This window comes from Chanodichthys erythropterus, chromosome 21, assembly GCF_024489055.1.
Source record: "Chanodichthys erythropterus isolate Z2021 chromosome 21, ASM2448905v1, whole genome shotgun sequence".
Taxonomy (NCBI): Eukaryota; Metazoa; Chordata; class Actinopteri; order Cypriniformes; family Xenocyprididae; genus Chanodichthys; species Chanodichthys erythropterus.
In genome coordinates this window covers 4,888,093-4,913,417 of record NC_090241.1, presented here as the reverse complement: position 1 = coordinate 4,913,417, position 25,325 = coordinate 4,888,093, and the positions used below count along the sequence as shown (strand labels likewise).

Sequence of the window (25,325 nt, the reverse complement as noted above, 5' to 3'; positions counted from 1 at the left end):
AAATGAACTAAACTTGCATCAAAAATGCTCACAAAATCTATCCCTCCATTACAGTGCTCACCTGATGGGCTTGATGCAACTCTCTTGTCATGGCGCTGAAGTTATCCATATGGACCTTAACAAGCTCACTCCTGAGGTCCTCTCTGATGGTTTGCTCCTCCTTTCTCACCCTCTCAATCTCTCGAGTACAGTGTTCTTGAAGGTCACACAGTTCTCCTTCCTTCTCATCCCGTACAGCCTGAATTTCCTTCAAGTACGTGCTCTCCAGTGTATCCATGTTTGCCAACAGCCTCTCCTCAAGCTCCTCCCTCTCTTGTTTGTGTCGTGCCTGAAGCTCCGCCTCTTGAGCTTCAAGCTGTGCCAGGTTGGTCTCCTGAAGGACAGCCTCTAATTTGTCGAGCTCCGCCTTGTGTTTATTTGTAAGTTCCATCTCCAAGGTCTCTAAGGCGGTCTTGTGATTGGCCCTCAGGGACTTCAGTTCCTCCTGGTGGTGTATTTTGAGATCTTGACACTCCTTTTCAAGATGCTCTAATTGTGCAGCTCGCTGGTCCAGGAGTGTTTTCTGGGCCTGCAGCTCCACGGCATGCTGTTCTCTCTGTTGACCCATGGCAGCATCTCTTTGAAGGGTCAACTTCTCTTCCAGTTGTTTCTGCTCTTCTTGGTGCCTACATGTATGACATACAGATGATAATGAGCACATTTACTACATTCTCAATTTTGTTGTGCATTGTCCTGTTATAATAATTTTTTTTTTGTTATTTTTATTGCAATTTTGTGCAATTTTATTCTGCAATGTTTAATTTCTACATTTACTCACTCATGTTTTTGCATGTCACGCATGCTTGTTTACAACAGAAGCCTTTGCGCGTCATTGCAAAACCGATCATCATTTATTGTCATTGTGTCTCTTTAGACCATTCGATTATTTTTACGGTGCCTTTAAGACATTGTTTGAATCTTTTAAATTTTAGAGGAATGGACTTTAAATGAAGGCACAGTAATCTCTCAGGTTTCATAAATATCTTCATTTCTGTTTGGAAGTTAAACAAAATTCTTATAGGTTTGAAACAACATGAGGGTACATGATGACAGAATTTATATTATTGAGCGGATTATACCTTATAATACAGTAAACTGAGATAAAAATAACTATATTGCAAATCATCAACGATACATGGTACATTATTATATCAAGATATCACAATATAAAAATAACTATTACACCCCTAATTCTCAATTATACTTTTTCCATATCGTGTAGCCCTAGGTCATTCAAAAAAAATAAGCAATACTAAGAGTACAGATAATAGTAATAGGACTATATTGAGGTTTAATTTAAGCAGCTCTGGGCTGTATTTGCCCAAAGTATTAACATTGTATACAGTTTCAGCGTAATGCAGTCTCTAACCTGCAGAGGGCCTCTTGTAGCTTGCTCTCCATCTGATCTTGAAGTAGAGCGTTCAGCTCTTTTACCTCTGCTGCCATGGCACTCTTTGCAGTGCACATCTCTCTCTCGTATTGAGCCTGAAGTTTCTGCTTCAACGCCACCACCTGAGGGTTCTCTTCACACTCCAGACTCTTCTGCAGTGCTTGAAGGCTCTGCCTTTCCACATCCAGGAGCTTTTGGACCTCCAGAAGCCTCTGCTCCAACTCCCCTTTCTCTTCAAGTGCAGATCTCTGAAGCTGCACTCTCTGGGAAGCCAAATGCTCCTCAGCCTGCAATTGGAGTTGCTCCCTCAGTCGGGCCTGCTCTTTAGTAAACTCCTCACTCACACGATTCCTCTCTGCCTTCTGTGCCTCCTCAAGGCGCACCCTCAACTCTTCAGCAACATCTTTCTGATGCTTTAAAAGGAAGAGAACACAGCATAAAAAAAGAACCGTATTCATAAAGACGCCACTGATAATTGATATTACAGTATTGCTAAAGGGTCTCCACAAAAAAACAGCATGAGTTTCATCTGTCTACAGCATGACCACTATTTCTCCACCTTATGACAGTGCTTGGTACCAGCCTTTGGCTACAATCTCCACCAAAGCCCTTTTGTCCCACATATAAAGGCCTGCTCTTATGTGTACACTTACTGTCTCTTCCATCTGTCTGAGCTGCTCACGATGTTGCTCTGCCACTTTCTCCAGTTCCTCTGAGTGCTTTTGGGAGAGCTGAGATAGCTGGGTTTCCAGCTGGCTCACTTTGGCCTGGTGCTGCTGAGTCCTCTCCTTCACCTCAGCCTCCACCTGCCTTGCTACGTCCTGTGCAGACTGCAGCCGCAACTTGTTTATTTCTGATGAGAAAAAAAAAAAAAAAAAAAAAATTCATATACCGTTGAAATTGGGGTTGGTAAGATGTTTCTGAAAAAAGTCTCTAATGTTGTGAAATATTACACTTTAAAATACATTACAGTAGAAATGGTTATTTTTAAAATGTTATTTATCCCCGTGATGTCAAAGCTGAATTTTCAGCATCACGCTGATTTCATAATAAAGTTACATTTCGTATTATCACTTTTTAAACAGTGCTGCTTGACATTTCTGTGAAAGTTATTATATATATATTTTTAGGATTCTTTGACAAATGGAAATAAAATAAATGCTGTTGTTTTGGAGTTTCTATTCATTTTATTTATAAATGGAAATCTTTGTAGCATTATACAATGTCTTTACTGTCACTTCTGATCAATTTAATGCATTCTTGCTAAATAAAAGTATTGATTTCTTTCAAAAAAAAAAAAATTACATAAAGTACTGACCCCAAACTTTTCAACGGTAGTGTATTTTTCTGAAGAAAACATGGTGTTCCCCATGCAATTGCTGCCACAATGCTAGGGTGTTTTCCTAAGTGTGCAAGCGTGGTTGCTGAGGTGTTCCGAGTGGTTGCTATGGTTTTCAAAAAAGACAAACAGTTTGGAACACACTGAACAAAGCTTCACCTTTGATATGGTTGTCTGAGAGTTTGGCACGGAGCTGCTCTAGTTCATGGGCGTGTTTGGTGTTGAGCTGGTCGATGTCTTTGTAGTATCGGTCAGTGAGCTCAGTGCGAGCTTGGAGCAGTTGTTCTTTATAAACCAGAGTCATGCTAGACCGCAGTTGCTCCAGTTCCTGCTGGTGTCTCTGCTCTAACTGCAGCCGAAGGGAATCCAGCTCCTCCTGTACAAAAACAGTTAAGAACTCAAAGAACAGTGACATGCACGCACATGCATTTGTTCATCCCCAACTCATTCTATTACTAATAAATTGGTCAATGGTAGTCATTTGCAATTTAGACCAAAGTACAAGCTGTATCTGCCAGACGTTAACCCCAGGCCAGGGTCAGAAATGAACTTTTCCATTAAGTGGCCCCTTGCTATTGATTTCTAAGGGCTTTTTTCATAAGTGCAATTTTTGTGATTACCCATGTCATCTCTTATGTCAAATACTTACAGTTAAGTTTCAGAATACTATATAGACGGGTACCAATAAAATGTTATCATTAATAAAAGCCATCTTTAACTACAAGGTGGGAGAATGATGGGATATAAAATTATTTGTTTCAGCAATGACTAATCTGAATGTCACATCTGGCCATCACATTCATAAGCTCAACAGAAACGTGTGTGATTAGATATAATGCTCAACGCTGCAAAATGAAACACTTAAACATATTATATTATATAATTATTTTGAAAAACTTTTCCAAAACTTTCTGGGTTTATTTTTCCAAAACTTTTCCAGGCCTGGAAATTGATATTTTATTATTCCATGACTTTTCCAGGTTTTTCATGGCCGTACGAACCTTGGTTAATCACTAAAACTCAACAACATAACCAACTACAACACAATTCACCTTGTGTTTCTCCAGTTGTCTTGTGATCTCAGCCATAGCATCACTCCTGTCGTCTTCACTCTTCCCTTCTGAGAGAAAGCTACAAAACAATATATTGTGTTACCCTGTGTTATGTCCTTGGATGCAGTTTCATATTTTTGTATGTAAAATATATAAATGAGTATGTACACGATACACGATTTGTTTTCTTGTTCTGTGAGAATTAATGCATTATAAATGTTGCATTACATCCAACTATTTTATATATAAAAAAATTCACTCATTCTGTACATTCTTTAGAAATAAAGAAATACTTTAAATGGCAAATACCCCTCTTGTGAAATGGCATGGTGGGCCAAAACAAAGGGCCAATTTCGGCCTGCATGCCAAATAATGTTGTATTATTCCCCATTTGTACATTGCATAGCATAGAGGTTGCCATGTTTACACTTGATAGTCAATATCTCAGGTGATCATACCAGGTGTATCAGGTGTAAATGATGCCTAATGGTTTCCAATTGTATAATATGTAAATGTAAGCTTAAGCCAAAGATTTCAAATTACAGAATCACTATCATTACTAAAATGTAGCCTTGAACACAAGTGCATGACCCTAACCCCAAGAAATGCAAGCAAACCTCTCATCTCCAGTCTTCAGTATAGAGTCCTCCAGGGCTCCCTCTACGAGGCGCAGCTGCAGGAGTGCGATTTCTTCCCGATGACCCTCTTCTGTGACTCTGAGTCTCTGCTCGAAATAGGTGCGGAGGTTTTCCAGCTCTGCCTCATTCTGTTCTTTGATTTCCTGCCGCTGCTGAGCGAATTCTTGTTTCAGTCGCTCAATGTCATCAACCCGTGATGAGCGTGCTAACAGCTGCTCTTTCAGCTCTATAAAGACAAAATTCAAATTCCTTTTAATTCACATCAGCACTGAATAGTAGGAACTTGGCTGGAAACACAAACATCAGTTCAGAAGAAAATAAAACTGTTCTATTATAAATAATAAATGAGTAAAACAATACAGCAGCCTAAGTCCAAAGAGATATTCAAAAGCAGAAAAGTCTCAAAGGGAAATAGCCCAGCTTGCCTCCGAGCTCCTGTCTGTTGGTTCTCATGCACTCCAACTGGGACCAGAGGTTTGAGATCTCCTGCTCTGAATTGGCCTTCAGTTCCTCCCTTTCTGACTGCAGACGATCAACCTTTCACAAAGATGTTGCCTCAGTACCAAACGAAAAGAAAACATATGCATTGCAATTATGTTGCAATAAATGCAAGTTGTGAATGGTACCTCTTGCGTCAGCTCTTTTTCTCTCTGTTCCAAGGCTCGGGCACGTTCCTGTTGCTCCTGCAGTGCTACCTTGTGACACGCAACCAACTCCTCAACTGCACCTGAAGGGGAAAGGATGGGAACTTAGGGTGTTCTCAGAGATGCGGAACGTTTAGCTTGGTTCCAAAACAGGGACTTAAACTGTTACAATGTTGCATTTTCTTCTTGGTTCGGTTCACGGTTCAAGGTAACATTTCAAAGCAACATTTCAAAGCATACCAAAATGCATTAATGCAAGTCACATTTTAAAACTGTCCTCTCATTGGTCAGAGTGCACCTGTTTATTTGCTGTGGTTCTGCTCAATACATCTTGATAGATGGCACTATTAGTTAGCTACATGGGCTTATTTATTGTGGCTTTATCTGTAGCTGTACACACACGTGACAGAGCTCTTGCAATGCTCCTGTTTTTAAATGCCTAAATGAACAAAACTAAGTGAGAAAATGGTTTAAATGACACTCACGTGCAGCAGCATCTCTGTCAGTCAAGGCCTGGTTGAGCTCTTTCTCCAGACTCTTGATGTCTTGATCTCTGGAACGCTGCAGTTCTTCTAGCCTACACTGCGTCTCAGACAGAGCTGCTTCAGCCTCGGTGAGGGCAACTTGGGTATCACTCAGTTTATGATGGGCATCATTTAATCTGCTCTGAAGTTCAGTTTTTGCCTCTTCAGCCTCCAATAGCAACTTGCCTTTTAGGTCCTGCAGAGAAAATAAAAATAAAATTGCACTACAGCCACAATATTTTAGTGGGTCAAGATGTTAGCCCATCAAAAGAGAAACAGTTCACCTCCAGTTTACAGGCCTGCAACTGTTCCACAGAGCTTTTCTCTTCCAAAACTCTCCTCTCCCACTCCTGACTCAGATTATCTATGCAGTGAAAGAGCATATATACACTCACACACATATACTTCAGCCAACAAAAATATGTCCCACTGCATTGTCAAAGTACTAGTGTAAAACTAAAAAGAAGAATCTTTTTTGAAGAAACTACAGGCCAAACCCTCACCCATCTCTTGTTGGTGCAGACGCTGGTTTCGCTGCTCCTGCTCTTGGTTCTGCTCCCGGATTCTTTCCAGCTCAAACTGTTGGCGTGTCTGCAGCATGGCGCTCTCCTGTGCCCATTTCTCTCGTAACATGGTCTGCAGCTCACTGAGGGCCACCTCCTTATCTTTCTGCATGTTGGTTTGAGAAAGCTCCAGCTGGGCTGTGTGCAAGTTGGTCAGGCTGAGACGCAAGGCTTCAAGCTCTAGCTTGTGCTGGCTCTGATTACAAAGAGTAAAATCAACCAACATTTTAGCTGATGAGTGGAATTGAGGGTATGAGTAGGTTTAGAATAGCACACTGCCGATCTGCTATTAAGAATTCAGTACACGTTGACAGCGGTTGAATTCCTGTGCTCATGCTGCTGAAGAGCTGTAGGCAACTGGCCAAGAAAAATGCATTTACATCTTTTTTACATATCCATCATGTTTACATGAAAGACTAATTTAAGTAGCTGCATACTGCATTCCATGTCATATGCCATTGTTCAAAAGTTTGGGGTTGGTAAGATTTTTCAAATGTTTTTGAAAGAAGTGTCCTATACTCACCAAGACTGCATTTATTTGATCAAAAATAAAGTAAAAAGTAAAATACTTTCACTTAACACATTTTTTTTGTTGTTAAAATGTAATTTATTCCTGTGATGCAAAGCTGAATTTTCAGCAGCCATAACTCAAGTCTTTAGTGCCACATGATCCTTCAAAAATCATTCTAATATGCAGATTTGCTGCTCAAAAAACATTTATCAACAACAAACAGTACCGATTAATATTTTTGTGGAAACCATTAAATTTAGCTTTACTACCACTTGATCAATTTCATGCACACTTGCTGAATAAAAGCATTTATTTATTTATTTAAAAAAAAAAAAAAAAAAAAAAAAACCTTCTTACTGACCCCAAACTTTTGAACAATTTGCAGCATGTTAGCATTACATTCCAAAACATCCCCCGAGATTACAAAATCAAATGAGTTCAAAAAGGTACTTGTGTTTGGAGTAGCTCAGCCTGGTGTGCAGCCTCCAGCCCGTCTTGAAGCTCCCTGACAAGCTCATCTTTAAGTCTGCCAATTTCCTCGCTTTGTTGAGCTGCCAGCTGCGTCAACTCCCTCTCATGCTCCCGTTCATAGACCTAGTACAGCAGAGATGACAAAGACATATGTATGCCTTAAAAAGGACAAGTCTCGTATGAAAGGGTGAAATAAACATGGCTAGAATAAATAGGTAAATAGTAAGTTGTTTAACCTGTTTGATCAAGCTGATCTGTCTTTTCTGCTCATCTTCCAGATGAGCAGATTGCTCGGAAAGTTCCCGCTCAAATCGAACATTCAAGTATTTAACCTGGAGGTAGGGAAACATAAGAGATCAATAGTTATGAATGCACAGCATTTCACGCAATTCCCTTTGATCCCACTGTAAGGGGGGTGTGGGAGAGCCACAGAAAAGAAAACAAAAAAGAAAACAGCGGTGCAAAAGGCATTTGAGTGTGTGAATGGCAGTTGGCTTTCTGCCTTTATAAAGCAGCACCAAACAGCAATTCACCATTTGAATCACAATCTGAACAAGCACGATATAGAAGACCCTTGCTGTAGAACAGCACCTCTTCAGCAGACAGCATCACAAGCTGATATTGTGAGCTCAACGCTCCCCTGTCACGTTCCGGGAAGAAAACATACAAGAAGCTGTGCTTGTGAGGTCACCGTCAAAAGAACTCAATGCAGCCACTGATTTTATATTGTTCATACAAAGCAGCATCACCAAGATTTTTTTAAAAGTTCTGATCTGTTCTCTTGTCATATTTAACAGCAATAAAGTTTAACAATTGCAGGTGTATTTCACTGTAGATTTTAATTATATATCATATATATAAATAAAATGAAAACTTACATTGTCAGTTTTTTTTGTGATATTATTTGGTAGTCAGAGGTGTGGAGGGGGTTAAAGGTTTAAAGGGGGGCATCACCATATCTTAATGAGAACTATTTTTTACCCATTTTTTTTTTTTTTTTTTTAAATGGACATTCTCTTCTAGTCACTGTAGCAACCTAAACCTCACCTCTTTCTGGTGTTTCTCTTCCAGGATTCTCTGCTCCTCCTCATGTTGTTTTTGTCTTTCCTCTAGATCCTGTTTGACTGTGAGGAGTTCTTTCCTTAAGGCACTCTCCTTTTCCATGTATTCCTCTTCTGCCTTCTCTTGTGCTTCCCTTACTTCCTTGAGCTCTGCATTCTTTGATTCAAGTTGGTGCTAAAGATACAGGTATGAGTTACTTGGAGGATCACATTCATGTCAAATACATAATATATTCCAGGATTTTCACATTCTGAAAAAACAAAGGTATGCATTTGTTTGTTCTTATTACTCTGCTTTTAACCAGCAACACTGTAGTTTACACATTCAATATATCGCATATTTTAAAAGAGCAATTAAGATTCAAACCTCAAAGTTCTTCAGTTCTGATTCTAGAACCATCTCCATGCTCTTTGCTTGGTCCTCCAAAACTTGAAGACGTCTTTCAAGGCTAGCTTTCTCCTCTTCCATGTTGGTGAGGTTCTCTTTAAGGCACACTAGTTTAGACTCTAGGTCTGTCTTCTCTTCTTCCAAGTCTTGCAACAGTCCAGCTTTCTCCTCTACTTCAGCTTTGAGCTGCTGAAGCTCTCTATTGGCTTGATCCAGCTGTAAGGTCCTTTGACCAAGCAGCACTGAAGTAGCTTGGTGTTTTTCCCTTTGCTGCTCCAGCTGAAGTTGAAATTCATCTCTCTGAGCTTGCAAAGACGAAAACTCACTACTTACAGAGTCACCTGCTGCTTTCTGCTCATGGACATCATTTACTAGCTGCTCCTGAAGCTTGAGCTGTAGCACCAATTGGGCCTTTTCTTCCCTTAGTTCCTTTAGCAACTCCTCTGTAGACAAAGGGATTGAGGTCTTATTGGAATCAGTTTTGTTGGGCATTATCCTTGCATTGTCTTGAACCTGCAGATCACTTAGTTTGTTCTTGAGGTTGTCTTCATTCGCTTTCTGGCTGATAACTTCCTCGTACTGAATTCTTTTCTCACGTTCCATCTCCAGCTCCCACTTAGCTTCCTCAAGCTCCTCCGAAGCTTTGCTCCAACGCTCCCGTGCCTCCTCTACCTCTTCCGCAGAGTGCCGAACCTCTTCTTGAAGAACCTCAAGCTGGCGTTCCCGATCCTCTAACTGCTCTGACAGGTCTCTGCACTGCTGGATCAGAAGCTCTTTAGCCAAGTCCACAGTGCCTGTACTCTCATTCAACTCTTCAATGGCTGAGGTTGAGTTTTGCCACTGGGCATCAGTGAAGGACATTTCATCCGGTTGGTGCACATCAACGCCAGAAACTACGGACGGTCCTGGCTCTGACTTATCACCTTCAGATGTGACATTGTTAGGGTAATCTGAAGCATGAAATAAGACCTCACTGTCTAGCTCAAACCTGGACGTCTCAGAGTTCTCCATCAGGCTGCGTTCCTCCAGACTCCCTTCAAGTAATGAACTTTCTTGAGGCCCTTCCGAAGCCAAGTATCGCTCCATCAGAACATCCTGGAAACCCCCTGCAGAGACATCAAAACTATAGTAGTCTCTGGCAACACACTCAATGGCCGTCTCCTCATTGTAGTGCTCTTTGGAGATTATGTTCCAGGGTATATCTGCACCATTGTCTTTGGAAACGTTCTGATGAGAATCAGAATGTTGACTTTGGGCCTGGTTCAGAAGCTCCTTGATACGATTGATCTCATCAGAGTGCTCGTCCTGTAGACGCCTAAGGGCAGCCTCGTGAGCTTCGGTAAGCTGAGCTACATTCAATTCCCTTTCCTCCTCAAGAGTCTGAAGCCTGAGATCATAATTGGAAATATCAGCTTCATATTTGGAACGCATATGGTGCCCCGTCTCCTCCTCTTCATGAAGACGATTTTGAAGCTCCTTGACAAGGTTATCTAACCTGGCCATTTCTTGGTTGAGTTCATCTTTTTCTGCTTTATAATTCTGGGCTTCCTGGGCTTGTGTTTCAGCAAACGCAGCCAGATGAGCTTCCATCAGGGTCTTCTCATTTTCCAGACTCTGTACCCTCTTCTGAAACGCTTCTATTTGTTCTTGAGCTCGCTGGCTGTTCTTACGCTCTTCCTCTAGCTCAGCTCTAAGGCTTCGCAGTAAAGATTCAGAGTATGAGTCAAGACCGTTATCTGGGAGAAGAGGGCTCACAGTGGATAAATCCAAATCACCGTAATGGTCAAGCCTTAGATCTGTTTGATCAGCACTTCTCTGGGTAAAGGCATGTTGAAGCTGAGAGAGGGATTTTTCCATGACACACAATTTCTGTTGCAGATCTGAGATCTCAGCTTCTTTTTGGGCCAAGAGGCACTGTTGCTCCTTAGTCACCTTTTAAACAAATGAAACATGTTACTAACACAAATGCATATTTTGCTTAATAGACAAGCTTAACTGTTAAAAGGATACAAACGGCCTGACCTGTTGTGTCTCCTCCAACTGTACGTGAAGCTGATTCTGAGCAGCCTGGGTCAGATCCACACAACCTTGACTTTTGCTACGTAGATATTCTTTAGCCTGCAAAGAGTATAACATTTACTTGTTTAAACTCCTACACTGTTGTGTATTATTGTGAAGAAAAAAAAAAAAAAAAAAAAACTGATTTGTTGCACATTGGGGACTAACAACTTATGGGTTTGCTCATTTAGCCATTCAGGAGACCAAACTATATTCAGAGGATTAGATGTATTGTCGGTAGAAGTCAATACTAGTGAACATGTTTCATGCCAAAGTGAAACTAGCATTTCTCTATTTGGTTCTTTCCAACCCCAAAAGTATACATTTTAAACTTAAACCAGATATACCCAATTAAATTTTTACTAGAGTGCTTTATAAGTGAATAAATCAGTGTTGTGGACTCTAGGAGCAGGAGTGAGATACACTAATGGATGTGATTATGTGTCCACAGCGTGTGTACACAACCACCCTGTTGTGGTAAAAATCTATCCTATCAGTTTGTTATTTTCCCCATAAATCAGAAACAACATCTCAAAATAAGCCATTCAGAAATGTACTCCAATGTGGCATCAAACAAGCTCTGCCCACAATTGGCGACTGAATCTGCCCTATTAGCTTTGCTCCTCCCCTGAGTGAGTTGTACACAGCCCTCCATGTTTATCTGCTCGCTAAAGCATTTAACAGCAGCATTCAAGTAAGAAATGTATTCTTACTAAAGCTACTAAAAATATTAAATCATGAGCAGCGAATGATTTTGTGTTTTTCTTTTGTTGTTTGATTCATATTAACAGCTTCTACAGCAGTAGGTATTGCATATTACGTTTATTATATATTAATAAACATGCAATTTTGTTCCCTGCTGTTTACGTTCATAGACAGACTTATGTGAACTTTAATTGCTTTTGACATAAACTGTCAAATACACACAAGGTTAAGCACAATATTAAGACGTGAAAGAGAAATTTGTTTAATACTCACGCGACGTGCCATCTGACAGCCAGCCATATATGACCATATATCAGAAGTATAAACTGATATGGCTTTAAAACGCATGCAAATAATAAACTGTCATGATGACTAAGAACTACAATGTCACGTGAGTGTGACCACAATAGAGATGATAATCAAACCCAAACAGATGCTCTGGCAGCGTATCAAGGCACGAGCTGTAAAGGCTCCGCCCTCTTCTTGAAGGAGGGGTGGGGAGCAGCAGCTCATTTGCATTTAAAGATACATGCACGAAAACAGCTTGTTTTTGGTTCCGTTAAAAAAAAAAAAAGAAAAAGAAAAAAGGCATTTACAACATGGTATAAAAGATCTGTGGGGTATTTTGAGCTGAAACTTCACAGACACATTCTAGGGACACCTGAGACTTATATCAATTCTTGTAAAAAGGGGCATAATAGGTCCCCTTTAATGCTTGAACTTTACCTGCTGTAGTTGCTGTTGTAGTGCCTGAATCTGACCCGTGAGCTGCTGCGCCTCCAATTGTACCTGGTCTCTGCTCTGCAGCGCCACCTGCAGGTTCTTACTAAGCTGTGATATGATCTCATTCCGTTTCTCTACTGCAGCCTGCAATTGCTGAGTGAAGAATTAAGCAATTTCAACAGTATTCTTTAAGTTAAAAACAAAAGTAATTCTAATTTGGACTCAAGTTACATTTTGCAGAATAAGTGCAAACACTTTTTGGCACCTAAAAATTGAGGCTTACTCAGGAAGAGTACACAGTAAGTCAAAACATGACTGGAGCAAGAAATCATAATCCTTAAATCCATGAGTGCAATGAACGTGGATACGTTTAACCTCATCTGTGAAATCTGATTGGTTGCTTCTTTCCCTCTGCACCATCAGAAATGCAAACCAATTATTTTAAACACTACGCTCCAGAAAACAGTACTCTGCCTCAGGTTTCTAGATGTGTTCATAACCATGACCACAAATTAATCCAGTCAAATGGACAGATGTAACCCAGTTTGGAGAGACTCTTGTTTCTATTTCAGGATAATGGCTGTACACCACACTGAAATCTTCCTTTAGATTTTGAGAAAACTATTCAACAGCAATATCTGAGAAAAGTGTGTTAGTCATGTTCCTCACACAAAAATGGACAAAAACGGGGGGAAATGTAGTGCATGTACAAAAAAAAAAAAAAAAAAAAAAAAATTTTAAAAAACTGCCAACTAATCAAATAAATACTGCCAAATAAATAATTTTTTTTTTTTTTTTTTTTTGCTAAAGTGTCTGTTCAGCTGCTGATCTAATGGGATAGGCAAACATACTACATGTGCATAGCAAGCATGGGAAAACAACATAACTTCAAGTGTATAGGACCGTTTTGTGTGTTAAGGTTTACCTTCAGTTGTTCTTTGCCAGTATGTGCAACTATAATCATTTCGGCAAGTTCGCCTTCAGCCTGATCGGGCAGCTCTGACTCTGCCAGAGAGCCAGAGGAGCTCTTTTCCTGGGCATTAGTTTCATCTGCCTCTCTGCTGCACTGATGGACATCTGAAACACTGCTGTCTGTGCCGTCAAGCCTGAGTGATGCCTAAATGTTCAGACAAACATGCATATTTTCCACAGTTTGTGTTACCATGACTACATACCCCCCAGCCATGTTATGTTAACTGACCTATTTTTTGTCAGATGGGGAGGGAGAATAAATATACATTCTATAGACTTGAAATTTGCCTCTGCTTGTGCAAATTGTGCAACTTGCACATGCTATATACATATACATGTACATTAAATGACATGCAACAACTGAATGGTGAAAGACTTTACATTAATATTGTCAAGCAGACTAGCCATTAAATTCAATAAAATCATCAACTGACCCATTTTTTAAAGGGGTCATATTTTTCCCCCAATGCCTACATATATTTCAGTAAAGTTTTGTGCCATATTTTCTACAACCATTGTGTGTTTTTTTTTTTTTTTAAGGAATCTTGTTTTAGAAGCTCATTTCTAATGTTCAGATACTCTGGAATTTTTTATTTTTTGGTTTGTGTTGATGCATCTGACTTAGCTTCACAAAGTTTTTTTTATTGATATTTAGTGATCGTTTTGTATTAAATAATTTGTAAGCTGTAACAAAGAAACAGGGCAATTGTGTGAATTCAAAAACACTTAAAATAAGAAGCAAACCTCCAAGTATTCCTTGCTGATCTCTCCATGACAATCGTCTGTCTGTGGTTCCTCTAGGTGGCGCTCTTGCGCTGACAGGTCATTTGTCTGGCCAGTCGGGCCCTTCCTCTTCGCCGTCTTTTTCTGCGTGCTCGAACTGTCGCTTTTCGCCCGACGCTGTCTAAAGTGAGCAAGCTGCGCCAGAGGTTGAGGGACAGGTAGAGGGAAACGTACATCAGGATAAGATAGCAAGAACATAGAATCAGCATTTTGGTGAGCTTGAAATATGAGCCATGTCAAACGTCAAATGGCTGCATCTCCTGCATGTCTAATGTCTCATAATTAGAACAAACAAAATAAGGCAAATTCATCTTAAGGGATGATTTAATCCATAATGTGAAAGACAACAGCAAGAAAACCAGGTTTAAAAAAATATGATATCCAAATAGATGATGTTTAAGGCAGGAAAAATGATGGGCTCTTCATCTTCTAAAAACTATCATCCTCTTCCTTCTTTGGAGAATCCCTGATCCTCAAGTATGGAAACGTTGTGGCGCCTGAAATACGCACAATTCTGCAAGAGACGTTTCTCACAACTGCCTTAAGAAGCTTATTCCAGATTAAAACAAGCTGAAATGAGTCCTGCTGGACCAAATATTACAATGGTGCTTCTATGAACAAACATCAGCATAACCCCTAAGGCTGTTAAATTACAGTCACATGACAGCAATCCATCAACCAAACAGAATGCCTTATGATTTCTGGGCAGGTCTACGACTATGAGAACCAAGAAACGCAAAGTGAAGAGCTGTTCTCTGTAGGATTCATTGAGAACCAAATGAAAAAGGAAGAGGAGGAGTGAATACACGCAAACCATTCACATAAACGTACATACTGTGTGGACCCACCCTCTGGACTAAACCTCTAACCCAGATCGGAGTATGAATACACCTGAAAAATCACAAGAGCAGGCTATTCTGCTGGATTACTTTTGACCTGCTTTCATAAACATGTAGGGAATCGGTTTGTGTTTCGCCCACTGAATGTCAAATCACATAAGATGTTGATATGAAGAGAGCCTGGGGGACGACAAGCCACAAACAGTTTCTGGAACGGCGGCTTACATTCAATATTCAGGACATTCTCTGTAACATTCACTAAAATGCACATCTGAAATATTATTTATATTAAATATACTTATCCGTGCGTTTAAAAAAATATATAATAATATCTTTTAAATGGACCAGAAAAAGTCTAATTTTCAATGGAAGGTCCAGTTATGACATTGATTAAACATTATAGGTCCAATGTTTCCCACAGGATTTTGTGAGATGAGGTTGGACCTCAGTACTTCTAGAGGGGTCTGGGGGCATGGTCCCCAATATGAAAATGCACATTTTAAAGTTAAAATGGTCTGATTTGGTGCATTTTTAGTTCAAATTTAAGAGCTACAACCGATGATCAGTGTACAAATTGAACAGAGTAAAGAGTATTTTCATTGAGTTGTACCTGGATTTTAAAGGTTGTGATACACTGTGTCAGCCTGCATTACATTCACCCTGGTGTTTTAGGATGCTAAACATTTAGAAAAATTTTAGATTTTAGATTTTATATTATATATATATATAAAAGTAGTATACACCACTATACACTACAGTAGGGAAATCACAATACTTTTGTCCTAATTTGTTCACTTGCAAGTAAGGATGCTCATAATTAACTGGTTAACCGTTAACCGACAGTTAGAATTTTGACCAATTAATCAGTTAAACGATTTTTAACAAACGCCATGGCAACCTGCAAGCCAATCTACAACGGTTTAATCTTTGAGCTTAATGAATCTACAAACACACAACAGTCCAGACACTTCCCATAGTCAACTGTTAAATACTTGAACATTAATGCATTTAATGTGGATAAATGACCTAAAGCCAATGCAAGAGAGATTGAGGCCAGATAATATGCTTGACAATGCAGCAGCCACCTCCGATAGGGCATCTTACAGTGATTATGAATGTGTAAACATACACCAACAACCAAATAATTAGAATTTTATCATGATGTATTCAAGTTTGTTGCAAATGGTGCAGAATCAGCCAAGTCACTACAGGGATATTATAGCTGCCTGGATAACAGAAGAGGATTTGATGAAATTGCTTGGTCCTTTGGAAGTGAGAATGAGTTGAATAATACAGACAAACCAATAAGGTTCCATGTCATTTATAATAATAAACATTTAATGAAAAATACAAGCTCTTTAGCGACCAAAAATGTTGCCTCAAATTATGAAATTCATGAATTCTGTCATTACTCATGCTGCAAAATCAGTAATGACTTTCTTTCATGGAACACAAAAGACTGAGGACTTTCCCCCATACAATTAAAGTACAAATGTGTATGTTCCACATAAAATAAATATGGAAGTTAAACTTATGAAACATAAGCAAATTATGACAATTTCAATTTTAAGAGTCCTGAAATGCATCCTTTGCGGTGTTGATATTTTAATCGTATTGTGCCTCCTACAGGTCTCTTAATAAATAACAGGCTGGATTCTTCTGTTGATTGAAAAGTGTCATTCAACAATCAGAAATTATTCAGAAATACAGCCAGTATCGGGTGGTTCACATTATTTGAAGCGTTTGACCTTTTAAAGCAGGAACGTAAACAAACGCCTAACAAATGAAAAGATCGGTCACTTCATCTCGGGGTTTTCCTCTCAATGCAGATAAAGCACAGTTCCCATAAAAGCTCTCGAGCTAAATATATACTGTCGATACCTGTGAGCTGCACTGATCCTGCCTAGAGACAGAGCTGTATCACTTTTCCTTCATATTCAACAGCAAATATAACTTTAATTGCAACTTGAAACATACCAAAAGCAAATAAAATAAGTTTCCGCTAGAAAGAAAAACAATTCGCATACAAAACTTGTACTTTTCAGCCCAAATGCAAACTAAATAAATACCCAAATCTGTATTTTAACACATTAAACAAACATTCGAGCTGAGGAATATCGTTCTGAATTTGGGAAACATTGCAAATGAACGAGGTACAGTGTTTAATCCTAATTTTGTCCATTATCACTAAATAATAACATATTTCTATAATATTCAGCACTGTGGCTCAGTTAGGCAGTGATGTGCAGACAAATAAATCCGGCCTGATTAGTTCCAACAAGTTTTGTAATAAGATACTGTACAAGAACAAGAATAGGATTGACTGCGATTTCTCTGGGAAGCCGAAATAAAAGGATAGAAAAAAACACCTAATGTTAATTAAATGTAATAGCTGATGTAATTACAGGCATAAAGAATATTAAAGGAGCATTCAAATTCAAAACAAGCCTGTGTAAAGTTACTGCTAATGCTAGCACTTACCTTTGCTCGTCCGGCCTCTAATTTTCTCTGCCTTTCATCCTGATCCATCTCCTGGATCAAGGAATTTCATGGGAATGAAAGAAACGCTCAAGCGGATGCCAAGCAGACCAAAACTGTGTTTCCGTAAAACTCTCCAAACGAATTTTTCGCAATGTTTTGTGAGTTGAGAGATTTTCCTAAGGAGTAACTGTCAATGTAATTTTCAACATGGCCGCGAAGTGTGTTTATCCCCGCCCTTATCGGATTGACAGCCTGCGAGAACCTATTAGAACAAAGGACGTGAACTTGGCAGCCAATGACATTTGTTGTTGCAGAAATGCACCTGCTCTTTTTAAAACGCCCTCCTTTAAATGCATTGGGCCCGAGTGGCCAATCAAAATGCGTTTTCAAGCATGACCCCTTGATTGACAACCTCTAGAGCCTATTGCGGAGCACGGTAGTGAGAAACGACATCCTCCGTAGGTTGTGTATTTGTTATGGTACTCTCGAATCCGATTGACAAATGAGAGACGCGGGTAAAAGCCCGGGTGAATAAGATCAACCAGTAAGTAACAAAGGCTGAGTTTGGAAACGACATAACAAAAGTTGTTGTTATTTTTTTCTCTTTATATCATCTTAATAAAATAAGGCCCAGTCTCATAAATTGTAAATGCTATATAATACACTTTTGATAATATAATATTATAAAAAATAGAACAAATGTAATCATTACCTTTTATTTTGAGTATAAAGGTATAAAAATGTTCCAAAAAATTCCAAAAAAGGTAATATTATATGTATTATCTCTATTAATTATGACATACTGATAATGTTGTATAAAATGCTACAAATAAAACGTAATGCTATACATTTATAAATGCTTAAAACACATACATAAACAAAGGAAGAGGTGCAAACTCTCTGAAAAGATAATTTTCACATGGTCTGTGAAAAACGTGGAATGAATGTTCAGACTAGAATATACTTTACAGTAGATCTAAATTAGTTTAGAGTTTAGAAAAAATACAACTGCATTTTAAAAAGAATACATTTCATCATTTGTAATGTATATATGCAAGGAAAATAGACAAATACACATGTTTTATATAATAAAACATTAGTGTATCACTAATCATTTTAAATGATTTCATTAATAGGATACCTATTTTCTTGAATATTGAAAGCCATTAATTCACTGTAAAATATTTTCAGCTGGTTAAACTTAGAAATGAAAGTTCACCTGCTGCCTTAAAAATGAAAAAATAACCTTTGTTAAAAATAACCTTTGTTTCAACTCCCGAATAGTCAAGACAATGCATTATTTTAAATGAAAAATTAAACTTAAAGTAATGCATTGTCTTGACTATTTGTGAGTTGAAACAAAGGTTATTTTCAAGTTGAGTTAACTTATGTTTAGTTGAGTTAACTCACATTTTTAAGGCAGCAGGTGAACTTTCATTTCTAAGTTTAACCAGCTGAAATGTTTTACAGTGTTCCAGTGGTTCATTTTGACCCCCTTTAAGCATTCATGTAGTTTTTTTTTTTGTTTTGGTTTATGCATTCTAGGGTTAAATGCAAATTCAAACTAGTTTGTTTAAAACTGCAATATGTTCTTCCATTTAGCCTAATTATTTATTTATTTATTATTTTAGAGTAGTCTACTATTGGTCTACCACACCATAAACAAAAGAGCCTCTGTCTGGATTTCTAATGTAACTTAGCAACGTGAGGGTTGGGCAAAGAACACAGAAATGTTTTTGACAACGGACACCTTTCGACAGCAAGCATGGACAATAACTAAATAAACTTATCTAAAAGGTGTTTTTAAAATGGCAGATCCAGTGTTTGACCAAATGACAAGGCTGAGATTGAAAATGCTGGAAAAGGTAAGTTATTTTAATGTGATAAATATTTATCAGTTATACATTACTGACATCATTTTCTTTCTTTCCTGTTGACAACATTCTATCATGAGACTATCTTGTTTATGAAGAGACTATGAGGCTTCATTATCATTTGTTTGTTCCTCTTTAGAGACTGGAGAATGAGAGAAATGACAACACTGAACGAGAGGGTTCAGCACTTTCCACAAGTATGTTTTTGTGCACTGCATTATTGTATTTTTAGAGTTTTGAACTATATTGCATGATTGAAATGATTTGTGCTTTGTCTCTCTTACTAAAATTCTGACCTGAAAAAAAAAATGTTGCCAGACAGATTGCCTGTTTATTAATTATCTCAGTAGTTTATGCTAAGCCTACATTAAACCTATCAAGGAATAAAAACAAAAGCAGATGAGGATGTTGTAAATACAGAATACAACAAGACTAATTCCTTGTTTTTTAATTCCGCAGGAAGTTATGATGGTCAGGCATATGCATTACATAGCGCTCTGAGACGGAAGAGAAACCTCCTACAGAGACTGAGGGTATAATGTTTCACAGAGATGATACTAAAGTGATTATTATTCACATAAGAAAAGTTTCTGTTAAATTATCAAGATCTTGAACAAGTGGTTTTCAATTTAACAAGTAACTAATGGGTGGAACTTAAAGGGTTAGTTCACACAAAAATTAAATTTCTGTCATCAACCCTCATTTTGCTCCAAACAGGTAAGACCTTCGTTTCTCTTCATAACACAAATTAAGATATTTTTGATGAAATCCGAGAGCTTTCTGGCCTCCGATAGACTGCAACACAATTAAGACTTTCAAGGCCCAGAAAGGTATTAAAGACGTGGTTAAAATAGTCCATGTGACTCCAGTGGTTCAACCTTAATGTTATGAAGCGACAAGAATACATTTTGTGCACAAAAAAACAAACAAAACTAATGACTTCATTCAGCGTCAGCGAATACTGTGCTGGCATTCTGACGAAGAACCCGGAAGCGCTGCACTGTGTTTACTACGTGAACAGTGTAGGAGACGGACAAGGAAGAGAAGAAATTGTTGAATAAAGTTGTTATGTTTTTTTGTTTTTTGCGCACAAAGAGTTTTCTTGTCGCTTCATAACATGAATGACTGTAGTCACATGGACTATTTTACCAATGTCTTTACTACCTTTCTGGGCCTTGAAAGTGGTAGTTGTGTTGCAGTCTATCAGAGGCCAGATAGCTCACGGATTTCATCAAAAATATCTTAATTTGTGTTCCAAAGATGAATGAAGGTCTTACAGGTTTGGAGTGGCATGAGGGTGGGTAATTAATGACAGAATTTTCATTTTTGGGTGAACTAACCCTTTAACCTAATTTAGGTTTAGGTATAGGGTAAGCTTAGGGTTAGGGTCACATTGGACCTTCAAGCACTGCCCATAACATCCAGAGATGGGGAGCTGAAAGTCAAGCTCCACACATTGGCTCTGCAATGCACAGCCTCTCATCTTGAACAAAGTGTCATGAAAATAGTAGTTAGAAACATTTTATCATTTAAATCACAAATATAAGTGTGCATTTGGGTATGTTTATGTGTATGTAACAGGAACAGCATATGATGGAGGATCTGGGAAGGCCACACACATGGGGTGGATCTCATAGGCAATATCATTATGAACCTCTTCTTGGGCCACTCCAGCATGTGCCTCCCATCCATGTCTACCAAAGTGCACCACCTGCTCCTCTTCCTCCTCCTGCCCCTCAACCCCCTCAAATCATTCAACACACCGTATGAAACCTTTTCTTACCCTCCAGCTGTTGTATTCTATTTCTAGCATCTTATACTGGCCTGATCCTGCACAGAATATCTATATTTACTATTCCAGTTCATTGAAATACCTGTTCTAAAATATACAAGTACATATAAACAATTTGTGTGTGTGTGTGTCTATAACAATGATATATTGCTGGCTGTCCTCTAATAACTTATATTTCTCCTTCCACAAGGTTCCTCAGCAGCCAGCCACCATTATCCAGCAGTTACCACAGCAACAGCCTCTCATAGCACAAATCCCACCCCCACAAACCTTTCCCTACAGATCAGGAAGTATTAAAGAAGGTATACCCAGACATCAAATACAGAAAAAACCCCCAGAAGTTATTGTATACTAAGCCTTGTATACTACAACAACTGTTATTGTATACTTATTTGTAAGTCACATTGGATAAAAGCATCTGCTAAATGAATAAATGTAAATGTACTAAGCCAAAAAGTAACTAATAAAAGTACTAAGTAATAATAAGCAGTGTTGGGGGTAATGCATTACAAGTAATGCGAGTTACATTTTCAGATTACTTTTTTCAAGTAACTAGTAAAGTAACATTACTTTTAAATTTACAACAAAATATCTGAGTTACTTTTTTAAAAAAGTAATGCAAGTTACTTTGTTTTAAAATTTATTGACTGACAGCTCTCCTGTCCCCATGTTGAGAGAAATCGGGAGTAAGTGCAGAGGCGTTGTGTGCGCAGTGTTAACATGATGGTTATTGTAGTTCTGAACTAAGCATTTACTCATTTACTTCTTCTCCTGCATCCTATTCTTCTGTATTCCAGAATGCCAGCAGCTGAAAGGCTTGTTTCTTTGAGCTGCGCCCTCTACTGTACAGGCATGAATTTGCATTTCCTTCAGCCTGAGGCTTCTTCATTTCACTTTTGGTGTGAAAGGGTCTTTACATTTGCCAAAAATAGAACTTTTTTGTTGTTATAAAAACAAACAAACAAGACTAGCCCAGATAAGAAAAAGTAACGCAAAAGTAATGTAACACATTACTTTCCATAAAAAGTAACTAATGCGATTAGTTACTTTTACGTAATTACTTTTAAAAGTAACTTTCCCCAACACTGATAATAAGTATGACTATAGGCCATTTAAACTTGTTTACAGGTACTTCCCAACAAAAAGCAACTTATAAGAGAGAAAATATATTTTGCTTCTGATTATTCTTTAACAAATACACTACCATTTAAAAGTTTGGTGTCAGAAAGATTTTTTGAAAGAAATTGATAGTTTTATTTAGCAAGGACACATTAAAATAGTCAAATGTGACAGTAAAAACAATTTATAACGTTCCAAAAGATTTATATTTCAAATAAATCGTCACCTTGGAATTGAAAGGTTCTGTCTGACATTTTTTGTCAAAATTGAGTTATTCGCATATTCTTATTCTGTGACAATTTATTTATACTATGTGATTTGATTTTTTTTAAGTTGTGTAAATTTTGGGTCTTTTTTTTAGAAAATAAAAAGGTTCCATCTACAAAGGAGTATGGAATGCAAAAACTTTGAAGCTCATTATCTCAAAACTCCAAAGAATTTAGATAGAACCTTATAATTCCAAGGTGGCGAAATGCTGTTCTTCATGCTTTCTGTTCAGAATCCTGTATAAAGCACTTCCATACTTTCCATACTTCATCAGGCAGCACAACCATTTTCAAGTAATAATATGAAATGATTCTTAAGCACCAAATCAGCATATCACAATGATTTCTGAATGATTTCATGTGACATTGAAAACTGGAGCAATGTCTGCTGAAAATGAGCTTTGACATTACAGAAAAAAAATTTCTTCAGTCTTGGTGAACAGAAGACTCTTCTTTAAAATGCTTAAATAAATCTTACTGACCCAAACTTTTCAACAGTAGTGTAGTTGGTGGTTCAAGTTGCATGCCTGAAACATTAATAGTCAATAAGAACAAACTAAATGAAGTTAAAACAACATAGCTATAGGCCATGCGATCTTTACTTCATTGTTCTTATGACGACAGATATGGTGGAGTTGATGCTCATGCAGAATGCTCAGATGCATCAGATCATCATGCACAATATGATGCTGAAGGCTCTTCCACCAGTGGCTGTGTCCCCAGGAGGAAATCCCAGTCATATCACTCCTCACACAGCCTCACATTCAGGGCAGGTAACCATCAGGGGATATTGTGTTCAACATAAAGTTGATATGTGTTCATTTCTCAATGTAGTAGTAAGTTACAATGCTAATTTGATGTTGTTTAGGAACATTATTCAACAGTGAGAGGAGGGGCTGTTCATCATCACCATCACTACGGCTCCCATGGACCACCTCTCCCTCCAATTGGCTACTCTGTTTGGCCCTCTACAATGTCAGCAGGACAAGGCGGGACTTATCAGCCAGCAGTGCAGCATGTGATTGGTCCTGTAACTCTGCCTCCTTTAAACACGTAAGAGTCAACAGTGTAACTATGAATAATAATAAAATAAATAAATATTAAAATGGATCAGAAATTATTTGGGAACAGTTGCTTGTAAGTCTTGTCTCTATACTTTATATGCTTGTTAGTCGGTTTCATTAACTGCTTAGACTAGTCTTATTTTTTAAGACTGGTCATATCGTCAGTAAATTGAGTTACATAAACCATAGATTGGTCTAATTTGAATTCGAAAAATAAGACTGAATACTCCTTGGCTAACTGCTAGTTGGTCAGACTACTTCTTTATACTCAGTCTTAAAATAGTGATTTAGTTTATGCAACTGGCCCCTGCAGGACCTTAAATCAACTTTATCATTTACATGTTGTTTACATATGTTGTTCATACATATATAGGGTCACAATACCAGATGTTTCACATACTGGATGTACAGTACAAATGTTTTTGCCAAAAACAAAAATCACTACATCGTTTTAAAATTAGCCTCAATAGGTATGGTGTATTTTGTGGTACTTTTGGTTTAAAACATTCACTTGTCAGTCATGGTGAATCATATACTCATGTTAACTTGTTTTGCCTTGAAGAATGGGAATTGATGCAAACTCCAGAACTCCACTTGGACACTGAGGTAAACATAAAGTAATCTCCCTTTTCTTTATCTATATTATTATATTACAATTTATATTATTTTTTTTAAAGATATTAGAAGTTTAACATCTTATTTCCTCCCTTTTTCCAGCCAAATTGCCAAGTGCAGATGGATCCTGCTTCATCTTCAAAAACAGATTACACATTGACATAAATGTTTTTATATTTAATTTAAAGTTTTCAATACGGCAGGCATTTTATTGTGTTTTTAATTTCGTTATAGCCTAATAATTTAAGGATTTATTAAATGTTATTACAGAGATATTTTAAAAGAGCTTCAATTGTGTTACTCGGTTTAATAAAAATGTTAAATTCACTGGTATGTAGTTTTCGTCGCTGTTCTGCCATGCAACACACTTTTAAAATACAACCCTATCTTTACTGTGCAGTGCAGTCATACTAGGGTAAGGTTACTTGTCAAAGTCATACAGGCAGTACAGTGTGTAATGCTGTCTTGCGCAACACAGAGCTTAAGCCCATAAGTCTGGATGAGTGAGGGTATGTCATGTCAAGTAATGATGGTGATGTTTAAAATACTACACACGCCTTCTCTGCTGTAAACAAGGTTTAACAGATATAGAATATTTAACAGGTAAAAGAGCATCCACTCAATATTTTTCTTCCGCTTTGAGACATGTCATGTTTCTAGTATCTTTTTCAACAGCTTAGATGTCTTAACAGCTTTTCGATTGTTCTGTATTTATGTTAGAGTCATAAAAAATCTTCAAATCAGTGGAAAACAGTCTACCATTTGGTACAGTTGATATACATTTCGCTTAAGATATTTCCCTAATAGAATAAGAAGTTTAACTATATTATCCATTTCCAATAAACCAGTATCACAATCCATAAACAAGACCATTACATCAGTTATAGTGACAAACTTGTAAAACAAGTCAAAAAGAAAAATATAAACTTGGGACCAAAATAATTTGGTATACTTACAACTGACGAATAAGTGTACAATTGTTTCTGTTTCTTCTTTACAAAAACTACATAATGGCGAAAACCCTTCTTTAAATTTACTAATAAAATTGTTACATGGATAGTATCTGTTTATTATTTTGAAGTGAGTTTCTTTGACTTTATTAGCAATTACAAATTTATTTATATCTGACCACAAATTCTGAAAAACAAGGGAGTGATAATTCTGTTTCCACTTAACCATTGCCTTAGGTGAAGCACTTTTTTCTTTGGTTAATATTCTTCTGATATACATATTATTACATTTTTTATCCCTAATGGAAAGTTTCTCAACAGTCAGAGCAGGAAGAGAACCAATTACAGGATTATACATCTTTTCGTTTTTTGTAGTTTCGGTGAGATAATGAATGAGTTTTAAATATTCTTTAAAGAATATTAAATATTCTTTAAGTCATTATAATTATATAAGTCACCTGACT

At 37.7% G+C, this 25,325-nt stretch overlaps 2 protein-coding genes across 9 annotated transcripts in view; one reads left to right on the top strand and one right to left on the bottom strand.

Annotated features, from left to right (window-relative positions):
- pcnt (pericentrin) overlaps positions 1 to 17,386 on the bottom strand; it is a 48,469-nt gene extending 31,083 nt beyond the window's left edge. For 5 of the 6 annotated variants that reach the window (XM_067372713.1, XM_067372716.1, XM_067372714.1 and 2 more), the window contains exons 1-20: positions 17,182 to 17,386; positions 13,823 to 13,996; positions 13,032 to 13,223; positions 12,110 to 12,259; positions 10,643 to 10,738; positions 8,600 to 10,552; positions 8,219 to 8,407; positions 7,408 to 7,503; positions 7,151 to 7,294; positions 6,130 to 6,385; positions 5,911 to 5,990; positions 5,588 to 5,822; positions 5,085 to 5,185; positions 4,884 to 4,995; positions 4,438 to 4,684; positions 3,821 to 3,899; positions 2,928 to 3,144; positions 2,083 to 2,282; positions 1,409 to 1,842; positions 62 to 665 (exon numbers count right to left, since the gene is read on the bottom strand). In XM_067372713.1, the coding sequence (XP_067228814.1) occupies positions 62 to 665; positions 1,409 to 1,842; positions 2,083 to 2,282; positions 2,928 to 3,144; positions 3,821 to 3,899; positions 4,438 to 4,684; positions 4,884 to 4,995; positions 5,085 to 5,185; positions 5,588 to 5,822; positions 5,911 to 5,990; positions 6,130 to 6,385; positions 7,151 to 7,294; positions 7,408 to 7,503; positions 8,219 to 8,407; positions 8,600 to 10,552; positions 10,643 to 10,738; positions 12,110 to 12,259; positions 13,032 to 13,223; positions 13,823 to 13,996; positions 17,182 to 17,229 (5,607 nt within the window). In that variant the 5' untranslated portion in view covers positions 17,230 to 17,386. The remainder of the gene's footprint in view (positions 1 to 61; positions 666 to 1,408; positions 1,843 to 2,082; positions 2,283 to 2,927; positions 3,145 to 3,820; positions 3,900 to 4,437; positions 4,685 to 4,883; positions 4,996 to 5,084; positions 5,186 to 5,587; positions 5,823 to 5,910; positions 5,991 to 6,129; positions 6,386 to 7,150; positions 7,295 to 7,407; positions 7,504 to 8,218; positions 8,408 to 8,599; positions 10,553 to 10,642; positions 10,739 to 12,109; positions 12,260 to 13,031; positions 13,224 to 13,822; positions 13,997 to 17,181) is intronic. The other variant, XM_067372718.1, reaches the window with a different exon arrangement.
- A 291-nt stretch (positions 17,387 to 17,677) lies between these two features.
- zgc:112416 (uncharacterized protein LOC550509 homolog) lies at positions 17,678 to 24,146 on the top strand. Of its 3 annotated transcripts, XM_067374643.1 has the most exons (10): positions 17,678 to 17,725; positions 18,997 to 19,046; positions 19,195 to 19,252; positions 19,515 to 19,588; positions 20,637 to 20,819; positions 21,038 to 21,149; positions 22,857 to 23,005; positions 23,101 to 23,285; positions 23,859 to 23,913; positions 24,014 to 24,146. In XM_067374643.1, the coding sequence occupies exons 2-9, from the start codon at positions 19,014 to 19,016 to the stop codon at positions 23,899 to 23,901; spliced, it is 837 nt and encodes a 278-aa protein (XP_067230744.1). In that variant the 5' UTR covers positions 17,678 to 17,725; positions 18,997 to 19,013; the 3' UTR covers positions 23,902 to 23,913; positions 24,014 to 24,146. The 3 variants fall into 3 exon arrangements, with proteins under 3 accessions (XP_067230744.1, XP_067230742.1, XP_067230743.1); XM_067374641.1 differs by lacking the exon at positions 17,678 to 17,725 and having other exon boundaries at positions 18,912 to 19,046; XM_067374642.1 differs by lacking the exon at positions 17,678 to 17,725 and having other exon boundaries at positions 18,912 to 19,046; positions 23,859 to 23,902; positions 24,014 to 24,143.
- Positions 24,147 to 25,325: the final 1,179 nt, after the last annotated feature.

Excerpts from the sequence above, each read along its gene's own strand:
- zgc:112416 (XM_067374641.1), top strand. The coding sequence starts at position 18,990 with ATGGCAGATCCAGTGTTTGACCAAATGACAAGGCTGAGATTGAAAATG. Across the intron at positions 20,820-21,037 it reads CTCAAATCATTCAACACACC|GTTCCTCAGCAGCCAGCCAC; the intron begins GTATGAAACCTT and ends TCCTTCCACAAG. Across the intron at positions 23,006-23,100 it reads CAGCCTCACATTCAGGGCAG|GAACATTATTCAACAGTGAG; the intron begins GTAACCATCAGG and ends GATGTTGTTTAG.